The 20,612-nt window shown below is 42.5% G+C and overlaps 4 protein-coding genes across 4 annotated transcripts; 1 reads left to right on the forward strand and 3 right to left on the reverse strand.

Moving 5' to 3' along the window:
• Window positions 1–8,448, reverse strand: si:ch73-261i21.5 (zona pellucida-like domain-containing protein 1). Its single transcript, XM_044222680.1, has 11 exons — window positions 8,412–8,448; window positions 7,089–7,195; window positions 5,572–5,798; window positions 5,299–5,483; window positions 4,309–4,381; window positions 2,562–2,659; window positions 2,149–2,229; window positions 1,492–1,663; window positions 844–961; window positions 716–736; window positions 1–220 (listed from the first exon to the last, which is right to left on the reverse strand). The coding sequence occupies exons 2-11, from the start codon at window positions 7,180–7,182 to the stop codon at window positions 63–65; spliced, it is 1,227 nt and encodes a 408-aa protein (XP_044078615.1). The 5' UTR covers window positions 7,183–7,195; window positions 8,412–8,448; the 3' UTR covers window positions 1–62.
• A 3,481-nt stretch (window positions 8,449–11,929) lies between these two features.
• On the reverse strand, window positions 11,930–12,799 carry LOC122888344 (histone H2B 5). The gene has a single exon (XM_044222687.1). The coding sequence runs from the start codon at window positions 12,722–12,724 to the stop codon at window positions 12,344–12,346; it is 381 nt and encodes a 126-aa protein (XP_044078622.1). The 5' UTR covers window positions 12,725–12,799; the 3' UTR covers window positions 11,930–12,343.
• Window positions 12,800–12,975: 176 nt separating this feature from the next.
• On the forward strand, window positions 12,976–13,857 carry LOC122888343 (histone H2A). The gene has a single exon (XM_044222686.1). It carries the CDS (start codon window positions 13,072–13,074, stop codon window positions 13,456–13,458), a length of 387 nt encoding a protein of 128 aa, XP_044078621.1. The 5' UTR covers window positions 12,976–13,071; the 3' UTR covers window positions 13,459–13,857.
• A 2,151-nt stretch (window positions 13,858–16,008) lies between these two features.
• Window positions 16,009–18,561, reverse strand: LOC122888341 (heat shock cognate 70 kDa protein-like). Its single transcript, XM_044222683.1, has 7 exons — window positions 18,352–18,561; window positions 17,976–18,181; window positions 17,735–17,887; window positions 17,093–17,648; window positions 16,749–16,951; window positions 16,357–16,555; window positions 16,009–16,277 (listed from the first exon to the last, which is right to left on the reverse strand). The coding sequence occupies exons 1-7, from the start codon at window positions 18,554–18,556 to the stop codon at window positions 16,024–16,026; spliced, it is 1,776 nt and encodes a 591-aa protein (XP_044078618.1). The 5' UTR covers window positions 18,557–18,561; the 3' UTR covers window positions 16,009–16,023.
• Between the last annotated feature and the right edge of the window lie 2,051 nt (window positions 18,562–20,612).

The following is a 20,612-nucleotide window of genomic DNA, read 5'->3' on the forward strand; positions in this document are numbered from 1 at the left end:
TCCAAATGAAATGAAATGTTTGAGGCTATTACATTTCTTTTGTAAGCTGTGTTGACCCTCTGTCAGTCTTGTGGGTACAGAATTGTCTTGTTGAAACTGACGCTCGCGTTGTACATCTGGTAAACAACGAAAGCCACCAGAGTCAGACAGACAGCTCCAACGATGCCTGCTACGACTGAAGCAGCCAGCACCGTGCTGTCCATATGAGCCTGCTGAGCACCTGGGAAGGAAAGAGACGCCGAGGATTAGCCCGTATATAGCAATATAGCATATACGGTTTCTATGCTGAGGAGCATGATGGAAACTGTACAATGTATTTATGTACAGTCAAGCCAACTGGTTTCCCTGATGATGCACTCTTTTTTTAATTTGTTACTCAACTATTTCTGTCACTCAAGTGAACAACTGATTGCCTTCCAGCAGAGACTGTCTGCCCACCAACAAGGTGCTCGCCTGCAACTTCCCTTCCCAGGACAGGCTCCAGAAAGAAGTTGCAGTTTATCTTTACCAGGTGAGGATTCTTTGTCTGAGCCTTCACTTTAGACAGATTCACTACTGCTACATCTATCTATTATTCCCTGGGAGCATTAATAACTTGTGTCCATATGATCAGGGAGACCAAATGACGTTGTTGTCCAATCTTCATGTCATCTGTTTTGTTTGATAAAAATACAGGAATACAGTGAATGAACTCGCGTTGACAGTGCATGCATACCTCCAGATGCCATCAGATACCCTGCGAGAGAACATGACGAACCCTCAGTTCATTCAGGTAAGATTCAGCAAATCTGTGTCTTTGTTACTTGAGTATCTCTGAATTCTGAAAACCATTCACGTTCTCACCGTAGTCTAGGCGGGTAGTGATGGGGCCTGAGCTGATGGTGGCCATGTCGCTCACTGTGGTGCCCTGGTTGTTGTTGACGCTGTGGCGCCTCCTCGAGTTGGTGCCGGTGGTGCAGTTCTACAGGTGAATCGAGTGATTGTCATTTTGTTTAGGACAGTTTTCTAGCAAAAATAAAGTATCCTAGGCTTTTACAGTGTAATACAGTATTTGAGAAGTAGCAGTAAATATGAAGAACACTGCTGATTGCCATAACAGCTTTCCATGAAAATACACCATCTACTGTACATTAAAACTTTGTGTCTAGATCCATACCGTGATATCATTTGTGCAGCCCAGTATCCCAAGCAATATGTCCATATCGGCCAAATCTACAGCGCACAATTTACATCCAGTGCAAATGTTCAGTGCCATTGGATGGAAGGAAGTAGTGCCCTATATGTAGCCAGGCAGAAAGTAAGGGCACCTATCCCATAACCACGAGCATTCCCTAACCTTAACCATACTGTAGCTGCCATGTGTGGATATTGTAGGAAGTAGGAATTAAAAAAAACGGAATGCAGGGTTTTGCAGAATCATTCAATATCAAAATTCTTGTCTGGCGAAAAGTTTGCATTTGTGATGTGTTGCACCTAGAGGCAGGATCTGACCTGAATGAGGTTGGGGCAGAACCAGTTCACACACAGCCTGATGGCACAGTGTACGTAGTAGATGGAGAGAGGTGCATCTGTGTTTTGGACAAAGCGGAAAGCCTCGAAGGAGAAGCGGGCTTCCTGCTGCTCTCCGTTGACTCCCATTATCGTTTGACCATCCCGGTTACACCTTGAAGAGGACAGGGGGTTTTCTACCAGGCTTCAGTCAAAAATTCAGAGATTCTGACAGGATACCTTTCGCTTTAGCATAGGCCTGGTTCACAGATGCTTTAATAAATAAAACAGAATGATAACGTCACCCTCCTCCTTTTAAAGGTTTTATATGGATTATCTAATTTACATTGGGAAACTTCACGTTTGTATATATATATAATGAGAACACTAAGAAGAGGATCAAAAATGTTGTTGTGTTCAGATTTTTCTGGTAGGCGCATCCACCTGGAAGGTTTATAGTAGATCTATTATATTGTATTTTGTAAATTGTGAAATTTAAATCCTTATGGATGAAAATATCCTAAACACTCACCACCTGAGCCAGCTCCATTCTTTAGTTAGTTAGTGCAGCTTTATTTCTAAACATTATCTCTGTCAAAAAGATTAGTATTTTTCTCTAAAAGTTGTTTTGCTTTTTATCTCTGCAGGCTGATAACTCACCCAACAAAGAGATCGTGATATGTGGTGTTGATGGGGAAAGGCGAGGCTGTGGCGTAACATCGGTCCAGGAGCACGTTGAATCTGCAAGGCAGAGTTTTGGTATTAGCACAGATCGATAGAGCTAGTCATGTTTTCCCATTTTCTGGTCAGATTATATCTATTGGGACTGAAGATCTTTGCCGTGGATATTGGCACAGGTAGAGTTTTTGGGGAAAAGGGATCTAGAATTTTGATTAGGTAAGCCTGTGTGTCTTCCTGGGTGAACCTGTGCACCAAACACAGCACCATTTTTTTGCCAGGTATTTGGGTCAAAATGTCAGTATGTTCTTTATTGAGCAAATACTTGTAATGTTTTAAAAAAAAATACAATTAGTATACTTCAGTTGCTAAAACTTGTGTGAAGTGTGAAGTACCTGTTTGTGAGGTTGGACGCCTTCACTTCTACAAAGATCCTGGTCTTTAGCTCCAGGCCTCCTGGTGGGATCTGCAGCACGGAGGAGTAGCTGTTGTCCTTTAGGCCCAATAACAGAAGAGAGGTAGGGATGTTGTTTAGATTGATACATGTTGGTCATTTTGACAGACTGCTTCAAGTTCTAGTATCAGTTTAAATCTGCCCATCCCTCCACACCATGCTGCTAAAGTTGCTGTCTGGGATTAGCATTTCTATATAACAGCATTTTCATCATTAGCCAAAGAGTTAGAGTAGGTGGAATATAACAAGTAGCAAAGGTTTTTGTTTTAATCAAGCAAATTCATATCGAAAGAACCTCAACCCAGTTTCTTTATATCTGTTAAGTAATTAGAATTATAAAATAAAGAAATTTAGAAAGATAAGCAGTCATTTTATGATCATTTCATGGCCTGAAATTATAGGGGAATCTCCAAGTCAGGATTAGTTCAGAATTACTGTAACTTTCAGAAATGTTCAGAATTTACTTAAAGCTAAAACCCAGAAAGTAACAGGGACACACAAAATATTTTAGGTTCCTGAGAAGAAAATAACATATCCTGAAAGATTAAAGGGATAGTTGGACATATTGGGACATACAATTATTTGCTTTCTTACAGAGAGTTAGACGAGAAGATTGACTCCAGAGACTCAAGGAAGTCACTGTGCCAGGCCAAGAAATAGTCCAGCACACAGCACTCCCCGTTAAACCACAAGTTGTTGTTTTTACACTTCGATTTTGGTACAGATTCAACAAATCAGATATAACGTGTTAATTAGTGAGTTTTAGAGATGTTGGCTGCAGAGATTTAACCACCATGGGTGCCTGTTAGTTTCGGTTCTGCGGTGCCAGGAACTGGAATGAGTGGCCTTTACACATATAATAATAACCACCACAATTTTAACAACAAAGGTCAAATTATGGCATATGGGAAACTTTTCGGATGTTGGCGTAATCTTATTGATGATCAAATATTGTTTTGGTTTGTTGGTAGTATGATGTTGCCTGGACTGCACTTTTGCTATCTTTACATCAAGGATGATGATGGAAATAAATCTTGGACTTGCGTCATCCCTGATGTTTTTACCAGCCGCGACAGCGTGTGGCATTGGTACTGATTTCACCTTGTGAGTCTGTGTGTGAGTCATCGTGGCGAAATGTGGTCCTGGAGACACCTACTGTAGCGGAACTGCCACAGAAGCGGTCTGTCTGTCCGTGGACACATTTTGTCAACGTGATAGCGTCACAACCGTGCAAGATGCCGTCACGAAACTTTGCAGGTGTGTAGTTGAGATCAAAATGAAGGCTGTGTACGCATATAATAATGTAGTAATGACTACTGAGTGCTCATGGGTCAGAATGTCAACATGTTGACGGGTGTCGCGGCTGGTGTGATCCCATCGCAAGATGGTCCCTAGTTTGTAGTTGTGTGTGATTTGACGTCCTCCCTCTCGCAATGTCAGCAAAACTCAAATAAACACATGTTGATTCTGAGTTAGAGGAGCAACAGTTGAGTTTTTCTTGCAAATTGTTTCTTTGATTTAAATAAATGTGTTGTACTTTGAAGACATCTGAAAGGTAAGATAAGAAATGCTGATCTTTAAAGTCAATTCCATTGTGCTGTGTCACGCTTCCTTTTCTAACACTGAGCAAATCGTTTTTCTGACAGTTAAAATAAGGCAGCTTTCTGTTGCCACCTCGCTCTTCTTACCGAGTAGAGTCGCATGCTCAGTGTGCTCATGAAACTCCCATTATTGTCTCTGACTGCCAGGTTGAGCCCAGACCTGTTGGTCAAAAACATTTTCTGTCAGCAGCCGGAAAGCCTTACACAAGAGTAACACACACCTCTGAGGACGCTGGCTGCTCCGTGGGGCATAACCAAGTATGGTAACTTGACTCTCTTACATATAGTCAGGCTGAGGCTCATTCATCTACCGTCAACGTCTCTTCTCACAAACATGTTTTCAGAAATACTTTATTGATCCCCGAAGGGAAACTCTTTAATATAAGAAGTCAGAAACATGACTTAACCCCTACTATCCACAGCTGAATACATTTCCCATCCATGCTGCCCATTTCTATTGATTTAATTTGACACACAACTTTTGTTTTGATATCCCTCATCATATGGCTACTGTGATTAGTTTAATTCATTTAGTTCCCACGCTAGTAAATAGCTAGAACTGTACTTTTTGATTTGAAAAATGCATTGTCCAGTGTATTGAGATGATTTATGAGATACAGAACAACCTCAGACTTTAACGCCTGTGATCTTACTGGCCACGTTGACTATGTGATGCAGCGTGTTCTTGCCACCTGTTGAGAGACCCACACCATGTGATAACAGAAAAGATAATGGCTGACTCAACCATGGAACCGAGTCACGGTGGCTATCACTGCTCAGGTTAACCAGCCAGTTCCTCTATTTATTCTAAACTGGAAAGGTAAAAAACTTTTTATACGACAGAATACTTTAGCGGTGGGCTTAGAGCAGCAATACATGAGGCCTACACACAAACTTTCAAATAAACTCTTGTATTCTGTATTATTGGAATTCATATAGAATTCAAAAGATCTGATTTTACGAACAACCACAGCACCAAACCAAAATTCATCTTTGATTAGCAAAGCAATAGCACAGTTTAGGAGTGTAAGAAAACAGTAATTAAGTGTGCACTTTTAAACTGCAAACATCACTTACACGCTCATCTGAGTATTGCTGACCAGGTACTGCAGTGGGTAGCGACAGGAGAACCTGTACATCACCTCTTGGTGATAGGTGATGGCTCCTGTACCAGGGTCCTCGGAGCAGATCATGCCTGAGATGCTGATGTACTGGACGTTGGAGAAGTCTGCAAACAGTCCGGTTCCCACCTCCTGAGTGACCTTTGGGGGAAAATTGGTTGATTTTGTTGAGTGAGAATCTGTTGTGTGAGTGGCATCTGCTGGGTGTTGTCAGGCTACAAAAACCTACCATCAGCTTGCTGGAGCAGGCAGTGATCGCCTCCTCTGTGATGGAGAAGTTGAATTTGACAACAGGCGGATCTGCCGTCCAGTCAGAAGTCCCTTTACACTGGTGTTTGGAGTGCTCTGAGTTGAGGGCCAGCAGTGACTCGTTATATCCATTGAAATAGATGGGACACAGGAGGATCTGGAGGTCCACTGTCTGAGAGCCACAGAGGACCTCAATGTCTGAGTTAGCTGAACAGAGCGAGGATGAGACCAGAATCAACTTTTAGGATTTTGAACTTGACTCAATCTGTCGCTGAGGGGCAGATTACTCCAGAACTGACTTCTAAGGGGCGCTCCACACATTTAACACATGCTGAGTTTATTTGTCATGAGGAGTACTACTCATGACAAAAGTACTACTGAGAAAACAGTTGTCTTCTGTTGCTATGGAGGAGCTAAAATCCAAATAGTCGCGAAATTTAATCCATGGATACGAATTTTACATCTTTTTATGACACTCAGCACGACTTTCAAACTAATGTATTTCAATTGGAAGTATCTTTCATGTCTGCACCACAGTTTTTTTTTTCGGTCAAGTTAGCAATAATAAATATGCCACGCCCAAGTTAGCCTTTCAAAATAAAGTGACGGTCGCAGTTTGGTTAGATTTAGGTTTAGGTTTAGGTTTAGGAAAAGATCATAGTTTGGGTTAGAATAAATAAGGTACCTCCTTAAAACAAAAACAAAAAAAACCTTGAAAGTTGACTACTGGTTTGACATGGGAATCAAAACCCTGTCTCTCTTTGTTGCTCTTCATACTACGTTCGTCCTTATTAGTTTGAAAGTCGTGCTATGCTGCGAGTATCAATGGAAAATTCGTGTCCATGTACAGTACATGAATCTATTTCTAATCTATCTAATTTAATCTAACCAAGAGTTAGATTCAATTTTGTGATGTAGAAAAAATCCTTTACAGTGACTGGATTGTCCAGAACAATCACATACAGTGTACCGTCTTTGGCTGACTCAGTAACAGAAATTCAGTTTTAAGTCTTTTTAAATTCCCAGATTTTACAACCCGTGAGACTGGGTTGTAAAATCTGAGAAAATAAGAGAAAATCCCAGATTGAGTTTGAGATTGATATTTTTAACAGAGAGCTTGTTACAAACTGGAGGTGTGGAGTTTAAAAGAAGTGGGCATTTAGAAGGCAGAGTCTAAGTGTGTTACAAAGAGGGAGGAGCAATTTTGGGAAGTAAAAGTCCCATTCATTTTTCCCATAGACAATGTTATGTGACTGACAGTTAGAACACTTCTACAGCTTGGATGGACATGAAACTCTCCTGGGTGAAGCATCAACGCACCCCTCACATCAGAGATAAAGACACACTCCTCAGGTAGCCAGCTGTCAATCTGCTGACGCTTATTGGGTTGCAGGAGAAAGAGAGGTGTGAAAGGAAGAAGAGTGGGGGGAGGAGGGGAAGTCAGAGCAGCAGGTGGATGAAAAGGATGAGAGAGTGAGCACTGCTAGTTTTCCTCACCTGGACTTCTGAATGTGGAGTGTTTGATGCAGGCATTTTGACCTTGGGCATGAAGGACTGCGGCAAGTTGATACATAAGAAGGGCCAGCCACATTTTCCTCAAACTGCTGGAAAAAACAGATGACAGAAATCAGAAGTGCACATGATCTCCTCTCTACTGCATCATGGTAAAGAGGCCAAAAGGCAATGAAATGTACAAAAAAGACCTCCAGCTCCATTACTGATCATCCCAGAAATGCAGTGGTGGAAGAAGTACTCGATTCATTTGCTTAAGTAAAGGTACCAATACAACAATGTAAAAATACTCCATGAAAAGTAAAGGTCCTGCATTCAAAATCAGAGAATACAGAACTGTTATCAACAAAATGTGCTTATGCTGATATAGTATCAAAAGTTAAAATACTCGTTCAGCAGTAAAAAGTCCCCTGTGACTGACATATTAATATATATGATATTATTAGATTGTTACTTTGGATAAAAGTTAGTAGTTAGCTAGTTTTAACTACATTATATAGTTAGCTAGTTTTGTCCAGTGGTCCTCAACCTAAGGGTCAGGCCCCTCCAAAGGGTCACAAGATAAAGTGAGGGGTCATGAGATGATTGATAAAAGAGGAAAGAAGAAAAAACAAAGTTCTGATACACAAATGTATATGAATTTAATTTAAATTTTGGACTTTTCAATAGCCTCATCTTTGCTTTTTTGTGAAACACTGGATAATACATCTTCAGGCCTCAAACATTTGAATGAAACCATGTGAAAAGTTTAGACTTCTTTGACGGAACTGCTAACAACTCATAGACATCTGTTTTTTTGTAAGCGGTCAAACACCACCATTTTAATTTTTAGCAATGCATTGTGCTGTATTTTTACTTTACCATACTTTTAAATCTTAACCTGTAAAATAGCCAGTAACTACAGCTGAAGGAAATATTGCAATAAGCAATATTTGGTGGACGTCTAATTTTCGGCCGTTTTCCGGCGCGACTCTTTCATTTGTTTCTACGTGCTGTCACCCGCCCAGCTACACCTTCTCGTTCATACAGTCTGTGGGCTACACGCAGGGCGAATGACAGGCAAATTGTAAAGCGCTTTGGATAAAAGTACCATATAAATGCAGCCATTTACCATCAGCTAGACAAGTAAATATGTTAATCAGTAGCAGATGAAGCTGAATGAGACCTACTATGATGATTTTCTCTGAATTGTTGTAACACCATTGGATGGAGCATAAATCCATTTATCTTATAACCAATAAAAAACAAAAAAGTTGCACAATGTGAGATTTCTCTTTGAGCAGAAAGCTTTGAAGAGTTATTTCCTACCTTGCATGGATGGCCACAGAGTGTTGCCCCACCTCTTTCCCTCAGTATGTCTTTTCTGTGTCTACGCTTACCTTCATGACTTTCAGCCATTTATACTGGCCTCCTTTCCAGCTAAAAAGAATTCACAGGAAGCCCACTGAGAAGAAAGGGAAATGTAAGAGATCAACACAAGCTGGTTGGATCCAACAACCGGATCATCTGACAGACATGGAACAATAGGCGAACCTATGGAGTGCCTTTGGTCTGGTGGAATATTATGTCACGTAGCTATAATTTAATTTGTCATTTCAGCAATGACCTCAACTGCCATCATTTTGTAAGGCAAGTGTCCTAATGCACCATAAATCACATCTCTACAGATGGATTCTATTTTAAGAAAATCTATAGGAAAACAATTACTAGTTGGGGTTTGGACAAGATCATTGTTGCTATTCACTTTTTTTTCCCTTTTGGGCTGATTATTACTTATATTGACTAATGAAAAGATGGTTATTTGAAGGCTTTTCTTAAAACTCAGTTAGCCACAGACATAATAAAATATAATTTCACAGAAATATCAATCAAAGTTCAACTACCAGGCATTTACACTCAGAACAAAATCCACAGGAAACCTTTAAATATCCGCAGGAACCTAAGGCAACCTATCCTGAAGACATTACATAAGCAACATATTAATACCTGCGTTTTTTTTCAGCCCTATTTATGAAAGAGCACCTATAGAAAGGTCATGTTATGAACTCTGCTCCACTCCACAGTGCTGTTTCTTTGTCACATCCCGCCGCTTCTGCCAGGGGCTGTCACTCATTGTAAAGAAATGAGCTCTCCTGTACACCAGCTCAGACTTGGAGAGAAAGGCACACCCTGCCAAACAAAACCTCCTACAACTGTCACCTGAACCACGAATCCCCCCAGAGCTCCTCCAGGAACCCTGAGACCTGATCCCAACAATGGCGTGGAGATGAGCTTACACAGAGCTATGCATTAAGTCGCTGTCCTGTCTGTCCTTTTTCCCATTCAGCAGCTATAAGTGTATCTGAGTGGGTTATTACACACAGGTAAGCTCCGAGATCTGCTTTTTCTTAATCCCGGGTGCTAAAGCGTGAGGGGGACATACTGTTTGCACAAACGCAACGTATGGGTGTTTCCACGCTACGTGAAATTCCTCTCTCATGAATCATGTTTGACTCCCGCAGATCTGGAGCAGTATTAAAATGCCACACATATTGAGATGAATGTCCTCAATATATGTGGTTTGTACTGTGAAGTGAAACAATAACATGCTCACTTCTTCAACAAAGACTTTGAACTCGAACCTGCCTCAGTCTGTGTTCTACGTTAGCTGTATTGATGCAGTAAGTTAAGGTTATATTCCCGTCCAACATCCTCTCTCTTTGGTTTCTGGTCCCATCACCTAAAGGCACAACTACCTTAACATCCGGCTAATTCCTGACTGAAGCAGCTCCTTCCACTCCACGCCGCAGTAACAGGATCTGCATGAGATCACAAAGATCCTGTTCTGCTTTTGTTGAATATTAGCCATCAATTAATGTCACCATCATATGGCCAATAATATGCAAGCAACACTTGAAATTAAATCCCATCACATTCTGCTTCTTTACTGGCTAAGTAAGGACAATAAGGATGTAAGATGTCAACACATTTTATTGAGTAGAATAAAACAGATTGGATTGATTCAGTTAGCTGTTCAGTTGTATTTTCTGCAACAGCTGCTTATAAACTAAACTCTCAGAACTTTGTCTGAAATGATGGACCCTTAAAGAAAGATTCACCATTTTCTCTCCCGAAAGTCTGAATGCTATTTCGAAGCCCTGTCCCCACAGGAATTAGATTCTGGTGGAGAACTACTGAATCTGGTATTTATTTATTATGCTGGCCTAAAAGTAGTCAAATTAAAATATAATAAGTAAAGAAATAAGGGAAAAAGTTCTTAACTGTAGACTGTAAACTCCCCCCAGGTTGCTAAAACCTCCAGATTCCCAGAAGAAATCCTGAGACCGTGACCTCAGTGTGACTGTGGTAGCTATGGTATTGCATTTTTCCATGTGATTCTACAAATGCCATCGATCTGTTAAAATGTGAGGGCTGGTGACCACAGAGGATCTGTCAGACACACTGCCCGTCATCACGTTGTTCATCTCTTTGAGGCTTGTTCTCCCGCCATTTCCCCTGCGTGGATTCTGATGTGAGCATCATGCTGTGCTACGGAGTTTACTGGTGTATTTGAGGGTTTGCTGCACTTTATGGCTTTTCTGATGTTTATGCAATATTTCCTTCCCTTTATCACTTCTGATACATGTTTCCATTAGTTTGATTTCCCGTATTGATTTATCCTCCATTTTTTTCCACTTTTCTTTTTATTTCAGTTTTTAAAATGTATATATATAAAATGCATTCATTCATTTTGTTGTATTTGTGGAGCTTTCTAGGACCTTGGCAACTACGTTTTTCATTATAAGCTCTGGAACTGTCAAACATTTCCCCAGAAGGTCTAGTGTCCAGAAGCTTGGCTTTATCATTTAACCAAAGTGTGCCGAACCTCCTTTTTTAATTTTATGCTTTTTGTTTTTGACCTTCTTGCACCTTGGTGTTGTGTCATCTATCACTGCACTTCATTACACACAAACACAAGTTAGTGCTATGAATGACACACACCTGTGCTTTTCCTGCTCTGACATGTCAAAATATCTGCTGTTCATTGGTGGAAGCACTTAAATATAATCAGAAGGAACTGTACTTTACGTGAATATGTCCAATTCACACTACTGTTGACTTTTATTTCACTACATTTCAAAGGGAAACACTGTGCTTTTTACTCCACTACATGTATCTGACAGCTACTTTGCAGATAAAAATATGATACTGTATAGATTCATTTACAAAAATGTATACAGTGTAGTTCATACTAACTTGTCCTTGAACAGCTACAACATTAAAATACTGTTTACACATTAATACATCAGTTGCCTAATACTATTCAAATAACATAATTCAACACTGAGGGTACATTCTGCTGCACGAGGGCTTCGTTTTTTGAGTCATTATGTACACTTTACCAATAATACTTCTCCTTGGGAGTCTGAATGCACTATTTTTACACTGATTCAAATGTCCAACCTAATGAGGAGGATGAGGATGTTGGAGTAATGCAAAGACATTTAATTCTGCAAATAATTCAGTTTTTTTTTAATCACCACTTTATACCATTTATCATCATCAAAGTGTGAAAGATATTTACAGAGAGGAATATTTAGCTCATACGCAACAGAAGCCTTCAAGGCAATTTTGAACCACACTGGACTAAATGCCTGGATTTGAGTTTAACTGGCAAACACTCCAATTATGAGTACCTGCCGGCAATAACTGAGTGTACCTCTCCCCATATTAACTCGGCTACATTTGGTATTGCTCTATTCCAGCACTTCCAGGCCAACTGTCTCACTAGATGATCAAGAGAAAAGGAATTTGAGCAGACTGCAGGCAGAAACAAAACTACTCACTGGTAGTAAGTCACAGCTTTAATCTCAATCTTTGTTTCAACTGTAGGGCCTGCCATGAGCCTACTCACAATTAAGGTGCATGTATTCAAATCAGTATTACAATGGTGCAAAGCAAAGGAGACTTCCACAGTTGAAGAGCACCGACTTACATTCGTTCTGAATGTATTCAATTATCTGTTAAAAACGTTACACCGCTCAGAAAAAATAAACATTGATTTAACCTAAAATGGCAGGCTACAGTTCCACTGGATCTTAAGACATTCCACGTAAGGCCTGGGTTCAACTGGCATTCACGCTCTTCGAAAACCGACAATGGTGCAAAATCACAAACGCAGTTTTGGCAAAGTCTACCCCCGACACGGGGGAGGAGGTTGATTGAGTGTTTCCCTCCTCATGTCGAGCCTCTGTCCGCCTCTACTTGGAGCTGGTGTACTTGGTGACGGCCTTGGTGCCCTCGGACACGGCGTGCTTGGCCAGCTCCCCGGGCAGCAGCAGGCGGACGGCGGTCTGGATCTCCCTGGAGGTGATGGTGGAGCGCTTGTTGTAGTGCGCCAGGCGCGACGCTTCCCCGGCGATGCGCTCGAAGATGTCGTTGACAAAGGAGTTCATGATGCCCATGGCTTTGGAGGAGATGCCCGTGTCTGGGTGCACCTGCTTCAGCACCTTGTACACGTAGATGGCGTAGCTTTCTTTCCTGCTCTTGCGGCGCTTTTTGTCGCCTTTCTTCTGGGTTTTGGTCACGGCCTTTTTGGAGCCCTTCTTGGGTGCAGGGGCTGATTTTGCAGGATCGGGCATTTTTGTCTATCGCAGACTACAAACGTCAACAGAGCAGCGGGGAGAAACACAGCGCACGATGCCGCCCCATTAACTGTCCCGTATTTATAACATGGCTGTGCAAATGCATGTGTGCCATTCCTTCTCTGCGATTGGCCCATCCTCCACCAGAGGACAGGCATTACCGGAGGACGCGCTGCTCTATTGGCTCGTGCGATTCCGTTTCACTCGCCCAATCGGAGAAGCCGTTGGGGTTTATAGGCTATGCCTCTACTCACTAGGAGCGCACATTACGTAAAGGTCCGAGCTCTGGCAGCGGCCATTTCGCAGTGTTTCTGCTCGGTCAAGAATCACACTTTCTAACGGTCATGTCTGGTAGAGGGAAAACCGGAGGCAAAGCCCGAGCAAAGGCCAAGTCCCGCTCCTCCCGGGCCGGACTCCAGTTCCCGGTGGGTCGAGTCCACAGGCTATTGCGCAAGGGCAACTACGCGGAGCGCGTCGGCGCTGGGGCTCCGGTGTATCTGGCGGCGGTGTTGGAGTATCTGACCGCTGAGATCCTGGAGCTGGCAGGCAACGCGGCCAGGGACAACAAGAAGACCAGGATCATCCCCCGGCACCTCCAGCTGGCCGTGCGTAACGACGAGGAGCTCAACAAGTTGCTGGGAGGTGTGACCATCGCTCAGGGAGGAGTGCTGCCCAACATCCAGGCTGTCCTCCTCCCCAAGAAGACGGAGAAACCGGCCAAGAGCAAGTAAAAGACTCCGCAGGCCCGGGTTCAGCCGGGACAAAGGGCTCACCTCGGAGCCAGCCACTTTTTCATATCCGTGTTCGTTTTTTTGGATAATCAACCTTTCAAACAGGGGGCAGTGTTTGGTGTGGCTGTTTCTACAACGGAAACATAGACTCGCTCATCATCGGGACTAGTCAGACTGCTCAGCCGCCACTGTGGCGGCGCTGGCTGGGGAAAATGGAGGCGCGTTCTGAAGGCTTATGGATGAGGAAGGCCGTGGAAAAAATCAGTTAATATGGACCAATTCTGAAGGGAGGGGTTGGTTTTAGTCTTGCAAAGCTGCTACAAAACGTGCGTAATTGTTGTATTGTTCATGTCATGTTTCAATAAATGTCATGTAGCCTTTTGGCACGGGGCGAATACATTCAGTCTTCATCTTTGTTGTTGTCATCCGGGGACTTTGCTGTTGGTCTTTGTGAGAATGGGCTGCAGCTTTTCGTGTGTGTGTGTGCGTGCATTCTTGAATTAAATTGTACACCTAAGGTAAGTTGATTCCCATTAGGAGGGCTTACTCCATCGCAGTGCCTTCTTTCGGAGTGAGAGTCTGAATGACACTCCTTTAAGGAAACTGACAGTTGATGTTTTGCTCATGATGGTTGTCTGTAACTATGATCATCTTTGATTCACTGCTGCGGTTGTTAGGAGCTCTGTGGAAACGTTGGAGCTAGTTCTGCCACTATGTAACTGGTGGGTATTAATTCTGTAGCTGAAGGAACAGCTTTTATAGCTTACTACATGTTGATTTTCGAGCTGACCAAACTGAATCTGTGGTTCGGTTGAAATGTAGGAGCAAACATGACTACGACTGCAAATCTGGGCCTGACTGATCGCATTCATGTCACATTAGATTTTTCTTTACGTTTGTTTGTATAGGCCACAACTCACATGGGGAATCTCTGGCTGTAGGATTACTCTCCAACAATAAGTGACATTTGTATTGTCCTGAAACATCCCTTCACTACCTCTGCAGTCGGAGGATGATGGCTGCTTTTGAAAGTCTCAATGCTGCTGTTTCCTACATATTCAGCCTCTCTGCTCCGCCTCAGAATTATTGGGAACAAATTGACAATTCAGATGCCAAGGCTTTAGTGAGGCTTACAGCTTTTCAGTGGCTACTGTAGAAACAATATCACAATATTAAGATTCAGTATAATTTGATACTTAATGATCTGTATACTTCACTGACCTCCTGCCTGCCTTTAGGGAGGTCAGGGTGGGGAAACTCAACATATTTCACTCACCTTAGCGTTGTTGCAGCACAGTTCTATTCTGCTGACATTGAGAGCAAAGAAAAGTCATTTCCATATGTACTGATTTATCCAGAAAAATGTAATCTTAAGCTTAATTTTCTAATTTATTTAGCAGTACAGTATGTTGTCCTGCCTAGAATCACAAAACCTTCCAAAGAACCTCAATGACAATACTACAGTCATTTTCATTTATAGAAAACTGCTATCAATATTAACATAAAATATTCAAATGTATAGTTCCAAATTCACGACTTTTTTTCACCGTAGAATTTAGCTCACTGATGCAAGAATGTTCACAAACTGTAAGTCCGCTGGCTGAGTATGTGTGTTCACATGAGCACAAAGCAGCATAAAACACCTGTCATGACACATGCTTCAGTCATAATTTACTATTCTGGGCTCAAACATGACATTTAATGTGCAGACAGTGTTTGCTTTAAGATCATATGTTCACACAGCAAATATCACTTATCATAATCAGTCTGAATTTATGTATTAGGTCTCTGGGAATGTTCATGCTTGTCCAGGATTCAGGGATATGAACCAGCCACAGACACTGGTTAATCAACTTCCTCAATGGTTGGTCCAGAGGATCCTCCGCCGGCAGGAGCACCACCAGTTCCAGGGAAGCCACCTGGCATGCCACCAGCACTCTGGTACAGCTTGGTGATGATGGGGTTACACACCCTCTCCAGTTCTTGTTGCTGGTGTTCATATTCATCCTTTTCTGCAGTCTGGTACAAAGACATCACATCATATATTCTCATATTCAGTAGGAAATACTTGACAGTTAAAGGTTCAGTTTAAACTCTGTTATTGTTGCATCACAGATGAGGATAATGTAGCCCGACAAAACACTAGAGGCTACACATGACATCACCATTCTCTGATGACATGAATGAAATATCTAATATGGCTTAGCAGATGTGTAAACCTGCACAGTCCTAGACCCGTTGAAAAAATCTGGGGAAATCCTCACTATCTCTGGCATCAACCCTCCTACTACCTAAAGCAGTTTTCCTATACTGAGATCATAAAGCAATGTTAAGTTAGTTTTGTTTATTATCCTTTTGGAAATTCTCTTTGTACGCATCTTTAAAGCAAATACACTGTGTATGTGGTGACCAATGTATAGACCCCCACCCTACCAAGGTTTTACAATATCCAGCTCTAAATTCAATTAGCAGGCAAGAATGGACATGCTGATAGGCCAGTGGAGTCATAAGTGGAGGGAACATGATATTCATGTTGTTTATATTCCAAAACTTATGTTGCTTTAATTAATCAACACCAATTCTCACCTGGTTCTTGTCTAGCCAGCTGATGACCTCGTTGCACTTGTCCAAAATCTTCTGCTTGTCGTCATCACTGATCTTGCCAGCAAGCTTTTCGTCCTCCACAGTCGACTTCATGTTGAAAGCATATGACTCCAGGCCGTTCTTGGCCGACACCTTGTCACGTTGGACGTCGTCTTCAGCCTTGTACTTCTCAGCTTCCTGGACCATGCGTTCGATGTCCTCCTTGCTGAGGCGACCTGGGAGCAAACTGGAAAGTCAGAAATTGTGGCACAGTACATTTGAGACTGTGCTCGAATTTATCATCTCGAAGCTCACCCTTGTCATTAGTGATGGTGATCTTGTTCTCCTTGCCAGTGCTCTTGTCTACAGCAGAGACATTCATGATGCCGTTGGCATCAATATCAAAGGTCACCTCGATCTGGGGAACGCCACGAGGAGCAGGAGGGATGCCCGTCAGCTCAAACTTGCCCAGTAGGTTGTTGTCCCTAGTCATGGCACGTTCACCCTCATAAACCTGTCGAAAGTATACAGGGTTAGCAGAATTTTGACACAGTGGGTCTACAGTCATGCCAGTTATTTCGCTCAGACATCCAAGGAAGGTCGGGGCCATCTTTGGTCTTGCGACCTCTGGTGGAAACTACGAATGGCAGGAATAAACGTCATCACTGCAAAATTGAAAGACAGGTATAATGTGATGTTGTCCTCACCTGGATGAGCACACCAGGCTGGTTGTCAGAGTAGGTGGTGAAGGTCTGGGTCTGCTTGGTAGGAATAGTGGTGTTACGTTTGATCAGGGCAGTCATGACACCTCCAGCGGTCTCAATACCAAGGGACAGAGGGGTGACATCCAGAAGGAGCAAGTCCTGTACATTCTCAGACTTGTCACCGCACAGGATGGCAGCCTGGACAGCTGGAAATAAGGATGACTGGTTAGATTTTGAAAGGGACAGACGGTGGACGTTTTTCATGTTAACCATTCATCAAAAACATTTCTCAGGTGAAAATTATATCTGGAGCTCTAATATGTTTGGTTAAGAAGCTAGGCACTTACCAGCTCCATAGGCCACAGCTTCATCCGGATTGATGCTCTTGTTGAGCTCCTTTCCATTGAAGAAATCCTGGAGCAGCTTCTGGATCTTGGGGATACGGGTGGAGCCACCGACCAACACGATGTCATGAATCTGTCCTTTATCCATCTTGGCGTCACGGAGTGACTTCTCCACGGGGTCCAAGGTGCCACGGAAGAGGTCGGCGTTGAGCTCCTCAAAGCGAGCCCTGGTGATTGAGGTGTAGAAGTCAACTCCCTCGTACAGAGAGTCGATTTCAATGCTCGCCTGGGTGCTGGAAGACAGGGTGCGCTTCGCCCTCTCACAAGCGGTGCGCAAGCGACGGACAGCTCTCTTGTTGTCGCTGATGTCCTTCTTGTACTTGCGCTTGAACTCTGCGATGAAGTGGTTGACCATGCGGTTGTCGAAATCTTCTCCGCCAAGATGAGTATCTCCAGCAGTGGACTTGACCTCAAAGATACCATCCTCGATGGTCAAGATGGAAACGTCGAAGGTGCCGCCACCAAGATCAAAGATGAGAACGTTCCTTTCAGACCCAACCTGGAAAATAAGACAAGTTTGAGTACAGTTGTACAGGTGCGGATGGACATACATCATGGTACACCTACTTTTGACCAAAATCTCACCTTCTTGTCCAAGCCATAAGCGATAGCTGCTGCAGTGGGCTCATTAATGATTCTCAACACATTTAGACCAGATATAGTTCCAGCATCCTTGGTTGCTTGACGTTGGGAGTCATTGAAGTATGCAGGTACTGTGATAACAGCATTTGACACAGACTGAAAAAACGAAGAGCGGAGTTTTAAGTATACTGTGGCAGTACTGTTGATAGCTGCTCATCATGTTATTGTTTTGTTATTAATGTACCTTCCCAAGGTAGGCTTCAGCAATCTCCTTCATCTTGGTCAGCACCATGGAAGAGATCTCTTCTGGGTAGAAGGTTTTGGTTTCACCTTTGTATTCAACCTCCACTTTAGGGCGTCCACTATCACTGATTATATTGAATGGCCAGTGCTTCATGTCAGACTGAACTACTGGGTCCTCAAATCGTCTACCAATCAAACGTTTAGCATCTGCAATCCCAAGGAAATATGTAAAGAAATACTTGTTTTTGCTGTTTGTTCACATACTTCTAGTTAATTTACATTTCCACATCATATTAACACATGACAGTGATTAATGTAATAATTGGGATAAATTAATATTTCATAACATATATCCCTTCACCTTGCTGTAACCTTACCAAAGACTGTGTTGGTGGGGTTCATGGCAACCTGATTCTTAGCTGCATCTCCGATCAGCCTCTCACTGTCTGTGAAGGCCACATAGCTGGGTGTGGTCCTGTTGCCCTGGTCATTGGCGATGATTTCAACTTTGCCATGCTGGAACACACCAACACAGGAGTAGGTGGTCCCAAGATCGATACCAACTGCTGGGCCCTTCGACATGATTGCTCTGGGAAAGTAAAACAATTCATGTTAATGTTATTCCAGCAGGGGGCGATAACACTCAGTGATCAGGGCGTAAAGTCTGCACATGTTAATATATTAATCAAGTGATTTTAGGTTTAGTTACATCTTACAAGTATGGTATACCATTGTGGTATAGGCCATACAGTAAAACATTGTGATCCAGTTCAGTTTGAACAGTAAACACTATAATTGTCATTATAAGAATGGCATTTTTGTTATATACTGTACCTTTCATAAAGGCATTTAGTGAGCACAAAATCAGCCTGAATTTTCTTCAACCCTAACTGTGATGTCACCTGTCAGCTGGTGGCTATAGTGTGGTTTAATGGAATAGCCTACAGTGTCTGCCACGGATTAGATGTCAGTGGAAGGCACCCATTTTAGGTTGTAGAAACACAACATATTCCGAACTGAAATAGCGTAGAAAGTCGGTCTTGGCAACTGATTAAAAAGGCCATTTGTGATAGTCTCGGTTGCATACATCAATCAGGAATCCTTCCAAAATCTCTCCTGCATTCTACACTTGTCTGCGTAAACTGATGAAGCATATTTTTGTGCAGAGCAGGATTGTACAGCCTGCAGGCAGCCCTGTCTCCTAAAATCATGTTTGTAGCCTATATTAGGCCTACTACATTGTTTTCATAATTACGTTGTGGTGACAAACATGGTGTTCAGAGACAACGTGTCTTGTAGTGAATGAGACACTACATGTATGTCCCCTTGACACGGAGGGGTGGATGGCGGACACAGGCCTACAAAATGCAGGACTGTGACACCAGAATCCCAGCAAGGCAGTAGGCTAATGCTGTAGTCACTACAAGTGGATAGTGGATTGATTAATTAATTTTTTTTTTGCGGAAAACAAATGAATTGTCAGTGAACATTTTATGGATGCGTTCAGTATCAACATTTGCGCTGCTTGCCTGGTGTTCATTAACAACATTTCCTCATTATGTTAATAGAAAACGTAATTGGCTTTACATTATGTTTCCCTCAAAAGGTATTTGCTGCTGCAAATTCGTTGTAGGCTGTATAAAGGTCATTTCTGCTGCAGGACTGTGTGCCCCGACACGCTACTCTAACCCTGGCCCGTCTGGGGCAGACTACCTGCAGCAGCAGAGGCCAGCCGGCCAGCTGGTTAACACCTTCAATACAAATGATCAACTTCTTAATTCAAAATCTTTTTTGTGTGATTAGATTATATCACAGGAATAAAGACGGCAAATTAATATGAAGTAGGCCCTAGACTATATATAATCCCGCTATATGCGTAAGCCTACTAATGAATATTATAGGAATATTATTGTGATAGAAAGGAAGAAAAACATTAACAATGTCCTTATAAATTCACTATTTAGTACCACAGACACGATAGTACATACAATGTGTCGGCTGGGTTCTTTGACAGTAAGAAGCATCACGGTGTAAGGGCTGACTGGGAGCAGCTGTGCATGAGCCTACTCAGAGATATTCGTTTTACCTGGATGATGCTGTGGCCTCGCGCAGCTGCAGTCTGCCTCCGCTCCGCCAGACGAATCCAGGCAGAAGATGCGTCTGTACAAGCTTCCACTGGTCCGTGAGCCAATCAGCTTGCAGAACAGCAGTGAGCTTCCAGCACATTCTCTTTCAGTCTTCACGTGCTCTTTGAGCAGTCGTCCTCTGATTGGCTAAAACCTGGACAGCTGTTAAAAAGCCCCTCTCAGAATAAAGAGAGATTAAAGAAATAGCTGGAGAAAGTTCTAGGGCTTTCCTCAATGTGTAGGCGGGGGTTTGCTAAGAAGTACAGGCAACTCTTTCAGAGAGCAACTAACTATCACTGTTGCCTTGAAAAACTAGAAATGAATACATGGCTGCAAATTAACTGTAGATGTAACAGTGATGCAGCCTATACTGTAGTATACTGCATGAGCATCATCATTAGAGAAACTATGATCAATATACTGTAAACAGCAATCCACCATATTGTCACAAAATCTTGTTGTTGCTGTAGATGACAATTGATCATGTCAGCATACAAAGGTGGTCAAGCTGT

Source organism: Siniperca chuatsi, linkage group LG14, assembly GCF_020085105.1.
Source record: "Siniperca chuatsi isolate FFG_IHB_CAS linkage group LG14, ASM2008510v1, whole genome shotgun sequence".
Taxonomy (NCBI): domain Eukaryota; kingdom Metazoa; phylum Chordata; class Actinopteri; order Centrarchiformes; family Sinipercidae; genus Siniperca; species Siniperca chuatsi.

Coding starts and splice junctions, on each gene's coding strand:
- si:ch73-261i21.5 (XM_044222680.1), bottom strand. CDS start 7,182: ATGTGGCTGGCCCTTCTTATGTATCAACTTGCCGCAGTCCTTCATGCC. Junction 4,382..5,298: donor AGCAATACTCAGATGAGCGT/GTAAGTGATGTT, acceptor TTTGACCAACAG/GTCTGGGCTCAACCTGGCAG. Junction 221..715: donor GTATCTGATGGCATCTGGAG/GTATGCATGCAC, acceptor TTTCCTTCCCAG/GTGCTCAGCAGGCTCATATG.
- LOC122888344 (XM_044222687.1), bottom strand. CDS start 12,724: ATGCCCGATCCTGCAAAATCAGCCCCTGCACCCAAGAAGGGCTCCAAA.
- LOC122888343 (XM_044222686.1), top strand. CDS start 13,072: ATGTCTGGTAGAGGGAAAACCGGAGGCAAAGCCCGAGCAAAGGCCAAG.
- LOC122888341 (XM_044222683.1), bottom strand. CDS start 18,556: ATGTCGAAGGGCCCAGCAGTTGGTATCGATCTTGGGACCACCTACTCC. Junction 17,888..17,975: donor CTGAAGCCTACCTTGGGAAG/GTACATTAATAA, acceptor TCGTTTTTTCAG/TCTGTGTCAAATGCTGTTAT. Junction 16,952..17,092: donor AGCTGTGGCCTATGGAGCTG/GTAAGTGCCTAG, acceptor CCTTATTTCCAG/CTGTCCAGGCTGCCATCCTG.